At 35.4% G+C, this 19929-nt stretch overlaps 1 protein-coding gene across 1 annotated transcript in view; it reads left to right on the top strand.

Moving 5' to 3' along the window:
- The window catches only part of LOC150084815 (ERO1-like protein beta), a 217396-nt gene that overhangs the window by 107515 nt on the left and 89952 nt on the right, over positions 1-19929 (top strand). Inside the window, exons 6-8 of the mRNA XM_090375563.1 lie at positions 4407-4480; positions 4742-4862; positions 8216-8262. Of these exons, the coding sequence (XP_090231689.1) occupies positions 4407-4480; positions 4742-4862; positions 8216-8262 (242 nt within the window). The remainder of the gene's footprint in view (positions 1-4406; positions 4481-4741; positions 4863-8215; positions 8263-19929) is intronic.

Here is a 19929-nt window from a genome sequence, read left to right as displayed (position 1 = left end):
CCCCAAATCTGCTTCACCAGCCTCTTTTTTTTTTATTTTTTTACCAGTAATTCTTGAACATCTTCAGTAGTCATATCATCAAAACCTTCCCCTCCTACTAGGGCTCGCAATATCGGTCAAAATCTTAATACCTTAATTTTGGTATTTTTAGTTTATGAAACTGGGATACCGGTATTCCAAAAATACCAAAAAACCCCCATTTTTCTCAATAAATTTTGATGACAATTAGGCACAATAAAGTAAGGAAAAAACAAGTAATTACTTGAATTCATGTTTTAAATCAAACCTTTATTACAATAATAAATATTCTAATAAAAATTATTAAACATACAGTTATTTTAAAAACAAAAAATATACATATTGAAACTGCAAATTTAGTTATGTCTAAGCATCCACACTACCTGTCCAAATAAAGTGAGCTCTTAAGAAACATAAGCAATCAATAGTATGATCGTTTAAACTGTATCTAATTTTGATACATTTAATTAGCAGCAGAAAACTTCCTCTTGGATTCTGTGCAGGTTGGTGCTATTGTACTCATAGTTGTAGACGAGTTGCAATTTACCTCCCCCCCCCCTTATTCCTTCATCTTCAAAAAATCTTATTTCCTTTTTATCAAAAATAAAAAAAATATTTCCTTTTTGACTTTTTATGACACTATATCCATATTAACGAAAGAAAGTGATTGATTAACAAAGATATTTATTTAAAGTATACCCAGTATAAAATAAAATAAAATATTTCAGAAGCTTTCGGAACTCGTGTCCCTTCGTCAACTGACAAATTTGAATACATTACAAGCAAAGTGTGGCACGTTACTCATTCGTCATTGTTGTAGCACGGACGTGTGCTGCCTTGCGCCAGTGATCATCCATCAATAAAACGGTTGTCTCCAGGATTGGATGTATACGCATGCCTTTCTGGCGATTTAATGCCTTAGGGTTGAACAACCCTTAGGGTTGAACAACCCTTTCTGGCGATTTAATGCCTTAGGGTTGAACAACCCTAAGGCATTAAATCGCCAGAAAGGCATGCGTATACATCCAATCCTGGAGACAACCGTTTTATTGATGGATGATCACTGGCGCAAGGCAGCACACGTCCGTGCTACAACAATGACGAATGAGTAACGTGCCACACTTTGCTTGTAATGTATTCAAATTTGTCAGTTGACGAAGGGACACGAGTTCCGAAAGCTTCTGAAATATTTTATTTTATTTTATTTTATACTGGGTATACTTTAAATAAATATCTATTTGTTAAACTATGGACCCCAGTACTCCAGGCCCATTTGTCACTAAAGTGATTGATGTTTAAGATTGGTGAGGAATCCAAATCTAAGATGTGGGGGGTTATTTATTAATTTTTATTTCCCTGTACCTTAGTATTGCAGTCAGTGGCCATTGTTATTATTTGCGTACAGCAGCTTCCTACATGCACTAAGGCCCATAAGCTACCTGGCTGCATTAAAAAATCAGTTTCCAGGAGCTGAGGGATTTTTTGCCATATATATATATATATATGGGAAAGAAAGTGATTGATGTTTAAGCTCCCTTTTGAACTTTATGCTCCTTTCAGTCAACTGATCTGCATTAAAAAAAAATAAGATTCTAATTGCTATCATTAAATATTGACAAAAGTTAAAATTATAATAAAATAAATAATTATTTATTTAATCAATTTATTATAATTTAACTTTTGTTAATATTTAATATAATTCAATGGTAGTATGGGTTGATATGCTAATTTAGCAGCGCCTGTGCCGCCATCTATTTTCTTTTCTTCTATATAAGCTGATTCAGCTTACAGTATGTCAGTGGTGTGGCTCTGCTTTAGAGTGCTGTCTGTTCTATAATTTATTTTTCGCTGCATAAGGACCACCGCCGTGCAAATCCTCTGCATTGGTGGATCGATCGGGGGAGGAAGGGTGATTTGGTACTTCGATCCTTTCACCATTGCGACGATTTGTATAGCAATTGAAATGCAGCGATTCCATGACCATTATTGGCCTCGTGGTCCTCTGTCGATATGGGGCATGATGGTCAGTCTATTTTATTTTAATTTATTCTGATTTTGTTATCTTTTGGTAGTTCCTTTAACCCCCTTTTTTGGTGATATTTCACGTTTTGGAACTGGTACCTCTCGGTGGGGTGCCACTAAATTAACAAGTAATTGGCATTATTCTAAATTTTATATGTTATGTTAATTGGATTTAATTATAAATTATATAGGGTTTTTGGGCTATTATTTATGTCTAACTTTTATTCTTTTTTTTTGTTCGTTTGTTTATTTGGTTAATTTTATGTTAATTTTCGTTCTACAGTTTTGGCCATACTACTGGCTTATGCTTTATTTTAAAATATATATATATATTTGAATAATGTTTAAAATAGTTGGAAACTGAATCTTTCATAATAAAAAATAAAATAAAAAGGTACAGCAAACGTCAGAGGTAGCAAAAAGCATATCCTCTACATGATGCTTGAAATATAACCATAAAAAAAAATAATGGTCAGGGAATTGCTGCATTTTGATCGCTAGACAAATCGCTGCAAAGGCGAGTTGATAACAAGAGTAAAAATATTGCAGCAGGAACTCTCTAAGATAATTTAGAACATCTAAATGTAAGGATAATAAAATAATAATTCATTAAATTTCAAAAGCCAGTTAAATAGAAATTTGACGAGCACCAAGGTCCAAATTTATGTGAAATATCACCAACAGAGATGTAAACCACTACGATAAAATAAATCAAAAATAGACTGACCATTATGTCCCATCTCAACAGAGGACCACAAGGCTAATAATGGTCAGGGAGTTGCTGCATTTCAATCGCTAGACAAATCGCCACAAAGGCGAGTTGATCAAAAGATCAGTCCGCCACCCAATCCCTAGATCGAACTGCCAATACAGAGGACTTGAATAGCAGTGGTCCTGATGCAGCGAAAATTAAAAAAACGTTAATTTTAAACGTTATTCAAATATATGTATAATTATATCACATTACAGTAGTGGGCAAATTGCTAATGCTGCGCCTGTGCTGCCATCCATAGTTCATTACTTGTCTGTATAATCTGGTTAAGATTACTTTTTGTCAGCAGTGTGACTTTGCACTGAAGTGCTCGTATCTGTTCTATTTTTTAATTTTCACTGCATCAGGACCACCACTTTTATTTCAAACTATAAAGCTTAAGAAAAATGTGTAACCATAACCTACAAAGGGCTCTAACCGTCTCAATATATAGCTAAGTCATACTAATTCCACTATTAACAAAATAAACAATCAATATAACAATCAGTATTACCATAATGTCATTACTGGCCTACTTCGAAAGGCACATCAACAGGGGCTAGCGCCTCTCAATATATGCCATCAATAACAACATGAGCTATCTATTTCTGCTAGTTACATGCCAGCCTCACCATATTCATATATACTAAATATAGTATACATAAAAGCTTTAAGATTAAATTTAAATTCATTCAAGTAGCTAAATGAGCTAATGTCACCAAAATAAATATGAAACTCATAAAAAAAAAATTTGAATGGCAGACTGGCAAAATATAACTGCTAGCCCTACAGATAGCCAACCTCTTAAAATCTTAATGGAATATTTACACAAATATTTCTGTTTCCGTAGCAAAATGGACAGGAGGAAAAAATAGTGAGGACTTAAGCCCAAAAAATAGGCAAAAGGAATAGGCAACAAGTATGGCAATAGTACCTCAATCTCCCTCGAATTACTCTTAATAGATTTTGAGGCATAAGATACAAGAGTTAGATAGCATAAAGGTAGAAGTAAAGACAGCAGACTACTTCGGAAAATACCAGGGGGTGTATCAGTAGGAGTGCTGACCTGACAGGTGTGGCAACAATGGAAAAAATTTATTTTTCAAACTCTTAATTTTTTCTGTTGTTGCTACACCTATCAGGTCAGCACCCCTACCCATACACTTATCTAATCTATTTTCACACACACACACACACAACAAATATCTGACTATATGGTAGATTGTTACGATCCCCAAGCCCTCATAGGTAGCACAGTTGGTAGGATTGCTATCGTCCCCACCCCACGTCGGTTGGAAAAGAGCGAGAGTTCAAATCCCGTCGATTAAGGGAGGAAATTTTATGGGTCTTTTTCACAGCATGCTTGAGTTAGTCAGTCTCAGGTGAGGGTATTATAGTTTTTCCTCCTGGAAACTCAGTTTTTATTCCAGCAAAACAGAAAATAGACCTTAGAACACACTCAATTCACAGAGGTATACACTGAGCAGCATGGCCTAAGTAGCCGATGCTCCTAAAATCCAATAACAAGAACAACATATGTCAAATATTTGTCATATTCTCTGTTCACTTCTTGATAACAAAAAAAAATGTTAAATTTTTTCCCCCTCTTTTATAGTGATGAAAATTATGAAGGGTTTCAAAGATGGCAACAGCATGATGATTCACAAGATAACTTTTGTGAAATGGATGGTAAGTTTTATTATAGATTTTTTATACCTTTTAAGAATAGTTATGTGTTATTAAGTTTATTTATAAAAATTAATCTGTATATCATGGCAGCACAAGTCTTAATTTATGATAAAGGAAAAAATTTCAGACAATTTCTACAGTCTGTTATTAGACAATTTTTACTAATCATTTACTAAACAATTTGAATAACAAATGAATAACTAAATTTTAAATATTATAAACTGATAATGCTATAGATTATAAATTAGAGTATTTATTTAGATGAATCATCATCTGAACTCCAGTATGTAGATCTGTTGCTGAATCCAGAGAGGTATACTGGATATAAAGGACCTTCTGCTCATCGAATATGGAAGTCAATTTATGAAGAAAACTGTTTCAAGTAAGTGAAAAACTAGATTTTTCTAGTTATTACAGTTATTACATCTAGTTATTACATTACAGCACATAAGGACTCCTTAAAATATCAAGAGTAAGTGAAAAACTTAATATTAATAATAATCTTAGATATTAACAATGATTGCATATTAAGATGCAACATAATTTATATGTTAAAGGCTCCGATTTATTAAATATTTAGCAAAAATTGAAAAAGATGCCTCTAGCCAAAAAGATTACCCAATCTACACAGAAAATCTTCTTAAAACAACAACTGAAGTCCAATGAAATAAGCAATAGAACAAAAAATTTGTTTTTTTCATTTCATCTTAGTTGCCCAACTCTGATTCCTTTCACTGCAAAGGTGGAACTTATGTATATAGTAGTAGTAATGGCAAATGATGCAAGAAAGCAAGCTTATATAGCGTCAGCGAAAAAAAACCGTACGCAGTTCTCCCATCCATACCTTCCAATAATATGTATAGTTCTTCCATGAATTTATTCAATACCCATCCACTTCCACAACAACAGATGGAAGCCTGTTCCAACAATCAACCACCCGCTGGCCAAAGGCAAACTTCCGTACATCTATCCTACAACCATCCTTCCTCAACTTTAATTTATGCTCCCTCGTGTATAGTCTCAGCAAGTGGAAGAATGCCATTAACATTCAGCTTATTCAATCCATTCAAGGCTTTAAGCACTTCAATAAGATCTCCCCGTATGTACATAGTCTTGGGATCAGGTGGCAGACTGATCTTTTGATCGACTCTCCTTTGCGGCTCTCTACTCTCTGTCAGAGATGCTGCAGTTTGCAGAACTGAAGCCTTTCTAAGTAAGAGCACTTTTGTTCCCTTCACCAGGCTGGTTGCTCTTCTTTGCATCCATTCCAACAGATCTACATTTTTCCTAAAGTGATGCTTCCAGACCTATATACAATACTCAAGATGCGCTCTAACCATGGCCTTATACAAAGGGATAATCACTTCCTCATCCCTGCTAGTAAATTTCTGTATATCATTGACAAAACCCCATGAGCTCTCCTGGCAGCATGTCTGCACTGCTCAGAGAATTTCATGTCTGACTGCACAATAACCCCAGTCGTTTTCATTCTTCACTACCCTGGGTGTAGTACCACACAGTTACTCTGGGGCTACTGCTACCATATGCAGTACCTTGCATTTATCAATGTTTCAACTTAAACTGCCATTTCACAGCCCATTGACCAAATTTTCCTAGACCTTGTTGCAGTAGCTTGTCCTGATGACTTGTTAACCACCCTGCCAACCTTTGTATCATCTACAAACTTAGACATTAAGCCCGATGTATCTTCATCAGTATAATTGATAAATATTGAAAACAACAATGGGCCCAGCATTGAACCCTAATAAACTCCATTAATAACATTAGTCCACAAAAAGCAATGCCCATTGATAACTACTCTGTCTTCTTCCACTTAACTATCCATAACCATAATTTGCCTTTAATGCCACATTGCTCCAATCTGATAGTAACCTATCAGATTGGTTAGAAAAGACCAACCATTGACAAATCCATGCTGTGATTGCAGTATAATTGCATGCCTGTCCAGATGGTCCTGCATTACTTCTTTAACCTGCAATTCCATCATTTTCCTGTAACAGACATTAAGCTAATAGGTCTGTAATTAATCACATCACTTTTTTTGATCCCCCTTTATGAATTGGTAATACTTTTGGACACATCTCCAGTCCATAGAGACCTCCCCTGAATCCAAGGATGCTCTCATGATTATTGCTAAGGAGTTTGCTTACCCCCTTTTCTCCCTTCCTTAATATAATTGGATAGATTCCATCCTCCCCAGATGCCTTTTTATGGCCATTTTTACCAATTTCAACAGCTGGGCCCATTGTTTTGTGTATTTATCAATGATATCGATGAAAGTGTATCAGGCTTGATGTGCAAATTTGCAGATGATACAAAGGGTGGCAAGGTTGTTAATGACACTAAATACAGTATGCTGCTGCAACAGGATCAAGAAAAGTTAGGTAAGTGGGCTCAGAAGTGGCAACTGAAGTTTAACATTGGCAAATGCAAAGTACTATATATGGGAAGCTGTAATCCCAGAGTAACGTATCAACTCTGTGGTACTACACTGACAGTGGTAGAGAACGAAAAGGACTTGGGGATAATTGTGCAGGCAGATATGAAGTTTTCTGTGCAGTGTGGATGCTCTGCAAGAGTAGCTCATGGCGTCTTGTCAATGATATACAGGAATTTTTCCAGCAGGGATAAGGAGGTGATTATCCCTTTGTATAAGGCAATGGTCAGGCCACACCTTGAGTACTGCATACAGGTCTGGAGGCCTCATTTTAGGAAGGATGTAGAGTTACTAGAAAGAGTACAGAGAAGGGCAACAAGATTGAGAGGAACAAAGGGGTGCACTTACAAAGAAAGGCTTAAGTTCTGCAAGTTGCAGCATCTGGAGACTAGGCACCTGCGAGGTGATCTGATTGAGGGTGTATAAGGCCTTAAATGGTTTGAGCAGGCTTAATGCTGATGGGATACTTCTGCTTGCTCAGATTAAGAACCTGAGGGGGCATAGATTCAAATTGGGGAAAGACAGTTTTAAAATGTGCAGAAGTTTGCTTTTAGCCAGCGGGTAGTTTATTGCTGTACCAGACTTCCATCTATTGTTGTGGAAGTTGATAGCTTAAATAAATTTAAAGCTGAACTAGACAAACATTTGGAGTGACTGGAAGCAAGCAACATTTGCTTGCTTTCTTGCATCATATGCCTCAACTAATGCTGATTTCTGTTTCACTTTCCTTCTGGTTATCGCAAAGTCATTTAGCTCCTTGTTAGAGTTTTAACTTCTGGCGTCCCCTTTCCTAAAGAATTACTCATATACAAACGTAGATGCAAAATACCTATTCAATTTGTCTGCAACCTGAGCATGGTCATCAACACTTAACCCATAGTGACAAAGTGGCCCAATATGATTCAACCCCTTCCTTCTACTGTTAATATAAGCATAGAAGTCTTTGCTCATTTGCTTTGCATTCTTTGCTAGAGACTTCTCATAATCTGTCTTTGCTTGCCTAACCTCCTTTGTGACTTGATTACTGACTAATTTATATCTACCATAGTCTTCTGTATCACCAGATAATTTATATGCATCCTAATGAAAATTCAGTTAATCAAATTTTATTGCTTTTCTTATTAAAATAAGTTGTATTAAAAAAAAAAAACTGTAGTCTTTACTGATATGTTGTTATATCACACAGACTTTAACAATTTTTAAAAAAAGTTATGTATTGATAAAGGCATAATATTCTGCATACAATGACGTTGATTACTCTAATTATAATTTTGCAGATTTGGAGGTGATTATGAACTTTTTTCATCATCAAAAAATCTGAATGGTAAGTAATTTACAAACATGTATGATAATTGTATTTTTCTGTTGTCCATGTTTTATGTATGCTGATGTTTTACTTTTTAAGCTGGCCTGCAATGGCTTTCGAGCCTGTCTAATTACGTTCCATACAGTGACAAGCAAACCTGTCCCATTTTTCTGTCTTTGTGGTGGTAGCTTCGTGATGAATAAGCAAAAGGAACAAAATTTTTAGAAAGTTCTGTTTTACATATTTCAAGATAAATTTTTGACTAAAATGAAGTATTGGTTACGCACGATGTTGGCCACACTTCTGTTGAACAGTTCAGAAAATGAAATAAAAGTAAGATAAAATCTGACTTTTGCTGGTTGACCTGATAAGACACTGAGTTGATTGCTATTTTTGCATATTTGAATCTACAATGTTAATTCAGTGCAAGACGTTTTAACAATTTGCTGCATGCAACAATTCAGTGTATGAGGTGGCTTTGTACATTCCATTGTGTAACAATTTGGTGAGTGCTATATTTCAGTGAATTATATGCAAGAATTCAGTGTATGAGAAAACAAGTCTCAAAATGCAATCTTTTAATGTACAGTGCCGTGTTAATGGTTAATTTAATGATATCATTTGGTTTATATTTCTGATAGAGCACACTATCCACTTTTGTTTTCTGGCTCTTTAGCATATTTGAGTTTGGAAAGCTCCTATTGTCTTCACCATGCCCATCTATTTGTTTGTCCATCTGCATATAATAATTCAGCTACTAGTAGATGGATTTATATAAAATTAATTCTTTCTCTATCTGTCCATGTATAATAACACTACTTCCAACAGGTGGATTTCATGAAATTTGGGAGGGCTCCACAAAGCTTTCTAAAATTGGACCATTAGATTTCTTGGGGTCCCAAAACCAACCATGCACATCAGCATCTGGATACTATTGCATGATCCTGGAATAGTAGCATGGAATTGAGTATGTGCTTTATTATCTTCAGCATGACTGTTCTTCCATATTGTGGCACTTTTTGATATGGATGAACAGTCATGCTGAAGATAATAGGTGTGCACCCACTTTCCAACCTGCTTATGAGTAGGACTGAGTTGAATACATTTACATAAAATAAATTGATTAAAAAATATATATTATTTTCCTTTTTTTTTTTATTTCCTAAATTTCTGCATTCCTCCTGTGTAAGTGACCAGAATTTTTCTTGGTTTCCCAAACTTTTCACTTTATTGATTTTCTTACTTTCTGGTCTGTATGTGATGCACCAAATTTTTGTAGCCACCGTGTATGATACTGTATATGACAATTTAGTGCTTTTCACTAAATTGTCATTTAATGTCTTTCACTAAATTGTCATATACAGCAAAATGTCATTTATCAGACTGTCATGCACCAAACTGTCAAATGCCCTGTAATGCACCAAATTGTCAAATGCCCTGTAATGCCTCAAACTGTAACACAATGAATTTTCTTGCACAAAATTGACATCATCCTGAATCTATCATCTTCTATAAGTCTATAAGGCCTTGAATGGGTTGAGCACGCTGAATTCTGATGGGATCCTCCCACTTGTTCAGAATACGAACCTACGGGGACATAAGTTCAAATTAAGAAAGGATAGATGTAGAATAGATGTGCGGAAATTTGCCTTTAGCCAGCGGGTGGTTAATTGCTGGAACAAACTTCCATCTGTCGTTGTGGAAGTTGATAGATTAAATAAATTTAAGGAGGAACTGGACAGGCATTTGGAGGGAATGGTGTGATTTTTTTTTTTTTTTTTTGGCTGATGCTGCATAAGCTCCTACACTTGCTTTCTTGCATCAAGTGCCACTACTACTACTACTACTACTACTACTATTGCATGTGGACCTGATCTGCCTATGCTTTCTTCACCAGAAATTCTCAATCCTATTGTGGCAATGGGATTGTGGGAGCGAAGTTGAAAAATATGTAATTAATGATATTGAAATTTTTCAAGATTATTTAATGAAAAAACTTTCGAACCTACAGGCCAGTAAGGCTTCTGGAGTTGATGGAATATACCCTATAATCTTAATGGAGGCTGCAAGTAAGTACATTGAACAATTGAGGCTAATTATGCAAGCATCACTAGACTCTGGGGCAGATTCCATTGAATTGGAAAAGTGCCAATGTATGTCCCATACATAAGGGTGGTTCTAAGAGTGAAGTGGGAAATTATCAACCTGTCAGTCTGATTTCAGTGGTAGGGAAAATCATGGAGGCAGTGATCAAGGGTGGAATTCAGGATCATTTGGATAGAATTGAAATTCTCAAGGATACTCAGCATGGTTTTGTAAAGGGAAAATCATGTTTAGCAAATCTGGTTTGCTATTTTGAAAGGGTCACTCATGAGCTGGATTTAGGGAATAATTTTGACATTGTTTATTTAGATTTCAGCAAATCTTTTGACTCAGTCCTACATGAGGGTTTCTTTATAAGCTGGAACAGGTTGGAATCACTGGGAAGATCCTTAGATGGATAGCAGGATGGTTTCAGGGCAAGAGGCAGAGGGTTGTGATAAATGGCTATTCCTCAGATTGGGTTGATGTAAGAAGTGGGGTTCCCCAAGGATCAGTATTAGGACCACTGTTGTTTTTAATTTTCATAAACGACCTTGATGAAGGGATAGAGGGCATGATGTTTAAATTTGCAGATGATGTTAAAATTGGTAGAGTAGTTAATGATCAATGTTAAGCTGAGCTTCTTCAGCAATGGTCAGAAAAATGGCAGCTATGCTTTAATCCAACAAAGTGTAAGGTATTACACTAGGAAACAGTAATCCCAAAATAACTTATTCACTTGAAGTTCAACTAAAACCAGTACTGGAGGAAAGGGACTTGGGTGTTGCGATACGGTTTAGACATGAAATTCTCTTAACATTGTAAACAGGTTGCAAGGAAGGCCCATGGTGTCCTATCGATGATCTATCAAACTTTTGCAATTTTGCAAGTAGAGATAGAGACTTGATAATCCCATTGTATAAGGCTTTTGTTAGACCACACTTGGAATACTGTGTTCAAGTATGGAGACCGCACCTAAAGAAAGACATCGAGCTTCTTGAAAGGGTGCAAAGACGGGTAACTCACCTGGTGAGATCGGCAGAAGGTCGTCCTTATGAAGAAAGACTTCAAATATGTGGGTTGCAGAGTTTGGAAACTAGACACCTTAGAGGAGATTTTATTGAGGTGTTTAAGGCTCTGAGAAGCATCAGTAAAATGAATGAGAATGAAATTTTCAAGATTATAAATGATGCTAGAACTAGGGGACATAAATTCAAGTTATGGGGGAAGATGTTTAGGTTGGACTGTAGGAAGTTTTATTTTAGCCAGCGAGTTATAAATTACTGGAATAAGTTGCCTACATGGGTGGTAGAGGCTGACAGTTTGGGGAAATTCAAAGGTCATCTGGATAACACCTTCGGGCGAGGGAAACGCATAGGATGATAGGTTTAATTTCCTTTTCTTTTATTAATTATTAGTGTTTTTTTTTTTTTTTTATCATTGTTTTATTCAGTGTTTTTTTTTTTTTTTTTTTTTGGCTGGTGCAGCATAAGCCATAGTCTTTCTTGCACCATGCGGCCATTACTAATACTAATCATCAGATATTAATGAAACTGCAACAGTTCACATAGAATGAGTTAAATGATTTTCTGAGAGATTTAGGTTTTCTAAAGATTGATGATTGCTTTGGGAGCTAGCTTCCCCCCCCCCCACACCACCCAATCGTGTGAATGAAATACAGAATCGAATAGTCCAAAGTTACTTGAAAAGCATTCTCCTTTGTTGAGGGTAACATTTATGCTTCTCTTCCAATCAAAAATTCAGGTCACTTAAAGGAACATAAAAAAAAAAAAAAAAACAAACAGAAAAAAAAAAAACAAACAGAAAAAAAAAAACAAAACCCAAACCTCATATGGATATTGGCTGCTTTATGGATATTCAAAGGTTCTATATATGTTGAATCAGCAGTCACGTTACATAAAATTACATGTTCCATATGTCAGTGTGACTGAAAAGCACAGAGTTTGTATTAGATGAGGAAGCAGTGCCTGTGCAAAGACAACCTTTTACTGGGTTCAGAAAATATTGAATATGAAACTGTGGTTGACTCATTGAAACTTCTGTTACCTCCATTTCATATAAAATTAGTTCAGTTAAGAATTTCTAAAACTTTTGACAAGGATCGTATTGTTCACAACTTCTTAGTAAAAAAAAAAAAAAAAAAGTATTGTTGAAAATATGTTCAATAAGTTTAAAAAATTATGAGGTAATATGAATTTGGTTCATTTCCACTCTTTTTTTTTTTTTTTTTTTTTCCCCAGAAATTCTCGGTTCTGTTGATGAGTTATAGGGTGAGTAATTACACCAAGATATAAAGTAGATAGGAAGAAGGTGCTAGGAGAAGTGGAACATCAACATGGTAGCATATTTTGCATTAGGCCAGAAGTCTCTTCTGGCCTAGTACAAAAAGAAAAGATCATGAAACACCTACTTGAGAACAAAGGACATAGAATTTATTCTTAGAAATCGTGTGAATCTGCATAAATATTCACTTCTGTATTAATGTTTTCTTCTAATTTCTTTTTTCAAATTGAATTTTGTCCATTTTTTATAATAAAAAAAAAATCACACATTTGTTATTTGAATAAAATTTACAGAATAAGGAAATGTTTCCCTCCTAATTTATGGATAATTTTATGTAACACACAAAAAATGCCCCTTTTGAAATCAGTATATTAGCATAAAAAAAAATCTTTCAGGTTTATGTAATTGGTGTTCTACATTAGCTCCCTAATAAATGCTTAAATGAGAGCAACCAAAGGTAGAATTTTTGTTAAAAGTAATTTTAATCAAAAATAAGCATCTTAAGAGATGTTTTCTAGCTTTTTATTTTCAGATATCAGGTGATGAGCATGCTTGAAATATAGAATTATTCCTTAATCCAATCCTGCACATAATTGAAGTTTCTATTGTTTCCACTGAAAGTACTTTTTTCAATACACCAAACATCCCATAATTTCTCTCTCTCTCTCTCTCTCTCTCTCTCTCTCTCTCTCTCTCTCTCTCTCTCTCTCTCTCTGAGATACTGTGAAGTTTTTTTTGTTTTTTTTTTTGTTAGTTGTTGGTGCATCGGCTTCTATGGCCATAATGCACCTCCCAAAGTTTTTGCAATTTACTGTGATCCAAGCCCGAGGCAGGATTCGAACCTGCAACCTTTGGGTTGCCAGGCGGGTACTTTACCCACCTGGCTAGCCCAGTCAGCTACTGTGAATTCATCATGCATATCTGCCACACACAATTCACATTTTCTTGTGTACTCTTTGAAGTTAGTCTACTGTAATTCTCAACATCCTCTACAGAACCAGTTGTCAGTCAGTAGTTTTTGATGGCAGATTGTGTGAGCCAAAAGTTGCATTTCTTCCTTTTTCATTCCTCCACCACTGCTAAGCTGCCACTATTGAAATCCAAACCTTATACTATGAATCTGTTTCAGATTTTTTAGGGTCAATCTCAAGACCATAAAAATTCAGTCTGAAACAAAAAAAATTGCATTTAAATTCTATCAAATATGCTCACCTTCGAAAAAAAAATTTATGGATTAATAAAATGTGAATGACCCTAATTAAACTATCGTTTCAAGTGAATTTTATTGTAAGTATTACATTAATTAAATCAAACTCCTGTACAATAAAATTATTTAAATAATTTCTGACATTTCTGGCTTATTATTATTAATAGTAGTAGTAGTAGTAGTAGTGGAAAATGATACAAGAAAGTAAGCATATACAGCACAGCCAAAAAAAAAACAACCCAAAACTTCCCATTTCACCTGGCCATCCTCTCATTTAATCTGTTTATCTCATTCTTCCTTGAATTTATTCAAACTACTCACCTCTACAACACCAAATGGAAATTTGTTCCAACATTGTCATCCTTTGGCAAATTTCCACACATCTGACCTGCAACCATCCTTCCTAAATTTGAATTTATGCCTCCCCTCCCGTATGTAGTCTGAGCATTAGGACAGATTCCATCAACATTGAGCTTACTCAATCCATTCAAAGCCTTAAACACTTCAATGTGCCTCATCTCCTTCCATGTCAAGTCTCCAGGAACTTCAGTTTGCAGAACTGAAGTCTTTCCTTTCCTCGTAAAGCACTCTTTTGCTCCTGCCAATCTAAAACAAGACTTCCAGAACTGCATGCAGTATTCAAGATGTGGTATAGCCATTGCCTTATACAATGGAATAATCATCTCCTTATCCCTGCTGGCAAACTGGCAAAACTAGTGTATATCATTGAACACAAATCCATGAGACCTTCTGGTTGGCTGTCTGCACTGTTCAGAGAACTTCATATCTGACTGCACAATTACCCTCAGGTACTTTTTATTCTGTGCTACCCCGAGTGTCGTACTACATGGTATATTATTCTTCGATTGCTGCTACCCACATGCAATACTTTGCATTTGTCAATGTTAAACTTGCCAATTTTTAGACCACCTTCCTATTTACAGATCTTGTTGCTGTAGCATACCCTAATTACTGTCATTAAGTACCCTCTCATCCTTTGTATCATTTGCCAACTTAGCTTTAAGCCTGATGTGGCTTCATCAGTTGAAAACAACAAAGTCTAGCACTGAATCCTGGGGCACATCACTAATAATATTAGCCCAAGAAGAGCAGCACCAATTGATAACCTCTGTCTTTTACCACTCAATCATCCCTTTATTCATAGCAGTAACTTTCCGTTAATGCCTGACTGCTCCAGTTTGTTTAGCAGTCTTTCATGTGGAACAGTATCAAAAGCTTTTCTGAAATCTAAGGATATGATGTCAAAATTAATTTTTGTCTCCAGTTTCTTTGTTAGTGTATCGTAGTATCCAATCAGATTGATTACACAAGATCACCCTTTAATAATAAGTCCATGCTGTGGCTTATTTATTATGCCAGGCATTCCCAGCCAAATTCTGGCATCCCACTGTATATTACAGATACAATTTACACTGTCATACAGAAAACACGCTACACCCATTCAAAAGTATGCAACAATGTCGAAAGGCCATTTGGCTCATTCCCACAAAGATAAGAACTGCCATAATGACATTCATAATGATAAGAACTGCTATAATGACATCATTATGGCAGTTCAGAACTGAACTGCACACAGCACTGTGAGGAGATACTGAGATGAACAGCACAGGGAGCTGCCCAGGCCTGATGATAACAACACTCAACACCACAAGGAGATGCTTAGATGATAATAACTTTCCTCCTTCTTCCAGATGTCAGGCGCAATGTTATTTAAGGGTAAGCAACTTGCCATTAATCAGAACAGTACTGCACATCCTGTGTGCTTACCCTAATCAGTTAAAACTTCTGTTCTGGTGGCTAGAGGCAAACTTATACATATTCCGCCATTGACCTCCAGTGTTGTTCTTAACATAATTGGACCTATAGGAGTCGTTCCTCTCTAGCCTAATCACCTTGTGTCTGCTCCAATTGCAGAAGTATGTCTTCTTTGAAAAACCTTCAAAGTAAGGGATTGAAACTAAAAGTTTTCTTTGTTGCAAGAAGACATGCCTCACATCCTGGCATCATTGACTGAAGATTGGGCATGTAACCCACTAATTGTTCTCTCGGGTTTTAGTACTCATGGCAATTGAACAAGATGTTCTCAGTACTATTATGTCCCACAAATGCACATTGTGTGCTCTAAAGCATTTAATTTAGCACAAAATGAGCTATGTCCAGTCCAGTAATAAAGAATGTGGGTTTCAGATTTGGATTCAACCAAGTAGGCATAGCTCTGCCAGCCCTGTCAACATATGGAAGAAACCTTTTTGTTATCAGTCCTTGCTGATAACAAAAAATGCTACTATCCCACATTTTCTGCCCTAACTTTGCCAGACAAGCCCATCGGCATCTTTTTCAACTTTTAGCCATGGTCACATTGCACTGAAATCAACATTCTCTCATCCTTTCTGATGGTAAATGCACATTGACCTTAAAAGTAGACTCAAATTGAGAGGCATGAAGTTTTGAAGTCTCCATTTCAAGAAGGATGTGGATCTGATGGAAAAGGTATAGTGAACAGAAGCAAGATCAGTTCTTAAAGATGTTCCAAGAGAGAGTGAGGGCAAGAGCTTTTAGTTTTATGGGTTGTGAAGTCTGAAGACTGGATATCAGCATGGTGATTTTATTGAGGTATTTAAAGCTTGGCTTTGAAAGGGTTGAGTAAATGTTTCAATTAAATCATACAGAAACATATATAGTATTATCACAGGATGATTAAACTGAAATTGAACACCTTTATCCAAGAAGACAAAACTGATACAAAGGCTGTAATATACAGTATTTTACTCTACTTATTTTAAGAGTTAACATTTAAGTGTTAAATTTTTTTAAATATTGTAATTGTTCAAGATTAAAATAGTGAATTGAATACTAACCAATGCAGTGTTTCTTCTCAAATTTAAATACTTCTGGTTCTGTTATCTTTTTATTTTCATTATTTTTCTTGTATAAGGTGTCTGTGTTTACCTGGAGGATGCTTGCATAATCTTCCTGCTTTGTTACAGGCTGCAATAGCATCATTTTGTAGAATTCTGTGTTGGTTGCTTCCCATGGTGTGTCAATTTTTATCCAGTGTTTTTTATTTTTTATTATTTTTTTTTTTTTTTCATTTTTGTCAATGCACTTCAATTCCTTCAGCATTTGTCATTTTGAATTTTTTCAGTTTCTTTTTAATTTCTCTATTTGTGTGTTTCATCTTAATCTTCATTCATTAATTTAATTATTTTAATTTGTTTTATTTCTGTTCTTACATATAGGTAACAGTAGTTCCTTACAAGCAGAAACTTGCTATAGTTACTGCAATACTTTCAAGTGTGTCAAAGCATGAATTTCAATTTAACCAGGTTTGAGTAAATTAAGAATTGGGGATGTTTCTCTTTTGGTACAACTTTTTGTCGTCCAGTCTTCGAGAACATATTTAAAGAAGGATTGGAAAGATATCAGAATAAAACCAGTTTGCATTTATTATTATTATTAGCCATATGGTGCAAGGAAGCTTGAGGCTTGTGGTGCATCAGCCAAAAAAAAATTCCCACATTACCGAGAGAGAGTCAGAAGAGAATCACCAAGAAAGAGAAGAATGATGATATCCAGCTCAGGATCCTGGGTTTGCCAAGTCCATACTCATCAGATGTGAGCCCATGTTTCTAGATCATTGTTTTATTTCATAGGTTACTAAAGTTTGAGACTCAAAGCTCTAGATAATAATCATCTTATTTTTTAACTGAAAACATCGTTTTCCATTCTAATATTTTCAAGACAAACCTTTGATATGATTAACCAATTTACCAAGAATTAAATGATTATTCTTACCACTAGCTGCATACTGGAACTCTTCTAAGAGAACTTTACATTATTCCAAAAATACTCCATTATGTTATGCTGTCTTCCATCCTTGAATTTTTCTTTTTAGATTGATGCTGAATAAGCCTGGTTTCCTAGCATCAATTTGTCTTTACTAATACCAATTTATAGAGACAAAATAACAATAAAGGGTGCAAATGAATTTGACTAAATGTTACAAAGAGATTTTGAGTGAGAGTGTGTTAAAAATATAAGATTCTAGGTTAGGCAATCTTTACAAGGAATATCAGATTAGTCATTTTAAAGATCATCATCGTGCATTTTCAATACACTACAGGATGAAGGCCTCTCAAGCAACTTTCCAGTCCTTCTGTTTTGTGCAATGGCCATCCACTTACTACCCACAAACTAATGAATTTCATCTGCCAATCTTTGTTCCTGTCTTCCAGGTTTTCTTCTTGGGTACCATTCTGTTATTTTCTTAGTCCATCTGTCATCATGTCTTCAAGCTATGTGTCCTGTCCAAGACCATTTTAGTTCTTTAGTTTTGATAAGAATGTCCTTTACTTGGATTTGCTGCCTAATCCATGTGTTTCTCTTCTTATCTAACAGTCTGATTCCCAATATAATTCATTCCTTTCTTTGCTATGTAGTTCTCAGCTTCTCTTCCATTCTTTTAGTGAGTGCCCAAGTTTTACTTCCATAAGTCATGGTGGTGAGTATACATTGGTTTATTATTTTACATTTCAGACAAATTGGGATATTGCTCCTCAGTATGTGACTATACTTCCTGAATGCTATCTATCCAAAATTTATTCTTCTCTTGACTTCCAGCCATTTATCATTATTACAGCTAATGACTTGTCTCAGATAAGTATATGACTCCACCTTTTCAATTACTGCTCCTTTAATCATTATATCCCCTTTCTGGGGCATACTTGTTCATCATTACTTTTGTTTTAGCCATATTCATCTTTAGTCCGAAATCCTTACTAACTCTGCATAACTGATTAAGATTTTCCTCTAATTCTTTGGGATCATGGCTTATGATCACAATGTCTTCTGCAAATCGTAATTGGTTTAGGTTCTCTCCATTCACATTGACTCCTTTCTGCGACTAGTCTAACCTTCTGAAAGCTTCCTCAAGGGCAGTAGTAAACAACTTCTGAGATATTGTGTCTCCTTGTTGAACTCCTTTCTCAATTTTAAATTTACTACTGTCTTTGTCTAGTCTTATAAAGGAGGTAGCGTTCTCATATATTTTCTTCAAAATCATAATATATGGGATATCTATGCCTTGTCTTTCCAGTGCCTGAAAAATTGCCTTATCATAATCCACAAATGCAGGCATAGTGGTGGTTTATATTCATTTGCTTTCTCCATTAGCTGTGATATTACATGAAGGTGATCCATAGTTGAGAATCCTGTCCTAAAGCTAGCTTGCTCTTTCGGTTGATTCTCATCAAGTATTCTTTTTAATATGTTAATAATGACCCTTGTGAACAACTTGTAGATGTGGGATAACAAGCTAATTGGTCTATAATTTCCAATTTCTGATTTATCTCCTTTCTTATGCAGCAAAACTATGATTGCATTATTCCACTCCTTAGGCATCATCTTTTCTAATGCATTTTGTGAAGAGCCTTGCCAGTTTTTGTGTCATGTCTCTTCCTCCCAATTTTAACAACTCTACAGTAACTTCATCTTCCCCAGGGGCTTTCTGATCCTTCATTTTCTTCAACGCATGTTTTACCTCATCAGGAAGGATATCGGATATGTCTTATGTGTTACTAATTTGCGATCCATGTTCCCCACTGCTGGCATAATTCCTTCACTCCTTGTATAATTCTGCACTCTGTAGTAGTCTTTTGCTATTTGTAAGTATACCATCATACTATTCTTCAGTTTCATTATCATTTTTCTTTCTGTATTACTGCTCGTGGCTGCTGATTTAAGTATTTTGTTTTCCTTTAATGCTTGTTCTACTTTTCTTGCATTAAATCTTATGTCCTCTCTGCGTCTCTTTCTAATGGCTTTGCATAACTCAGTATACTCAATTTTCTCCTTGTCAGTGTTTATCTTGCTCTTCATTTGTCGCCTTTGGTTCATCATAACAAGTGTTTCTTGACTAATTTTTTCTTCTTTGGATTTCTTTTTCCCTATAGGTTTCTTGGGCTTTATCACTTTCAGAAAGTTGTAATATTTCTTGTCGATATCTTGGTCCTGAGCAGTCTGCAGAAGCTCAAACTTGTTCTTAAGTTCCAGTACATGCTGCTTTTTCTCCT

The sequence above is a fragment of the Mastigoproctus giganteus genome, chromosome 6, assembly GCF_048544385.1.
Source record: "Mastigoproctus giganteus isolate SK-2022 chromosome 6, ASM4854438v1, whole genome shotgun sequence".
Lineage (NCBI taxonomy): Eukaryota > Metazoa > Arthropoda > Arachnida > Uropygi > Thelyphonidae > Mastigoproctus > Mastigoproctus giganteus.
This window is presented reverse-complemented; position numbering and strand designations above follow the sequence as displayed.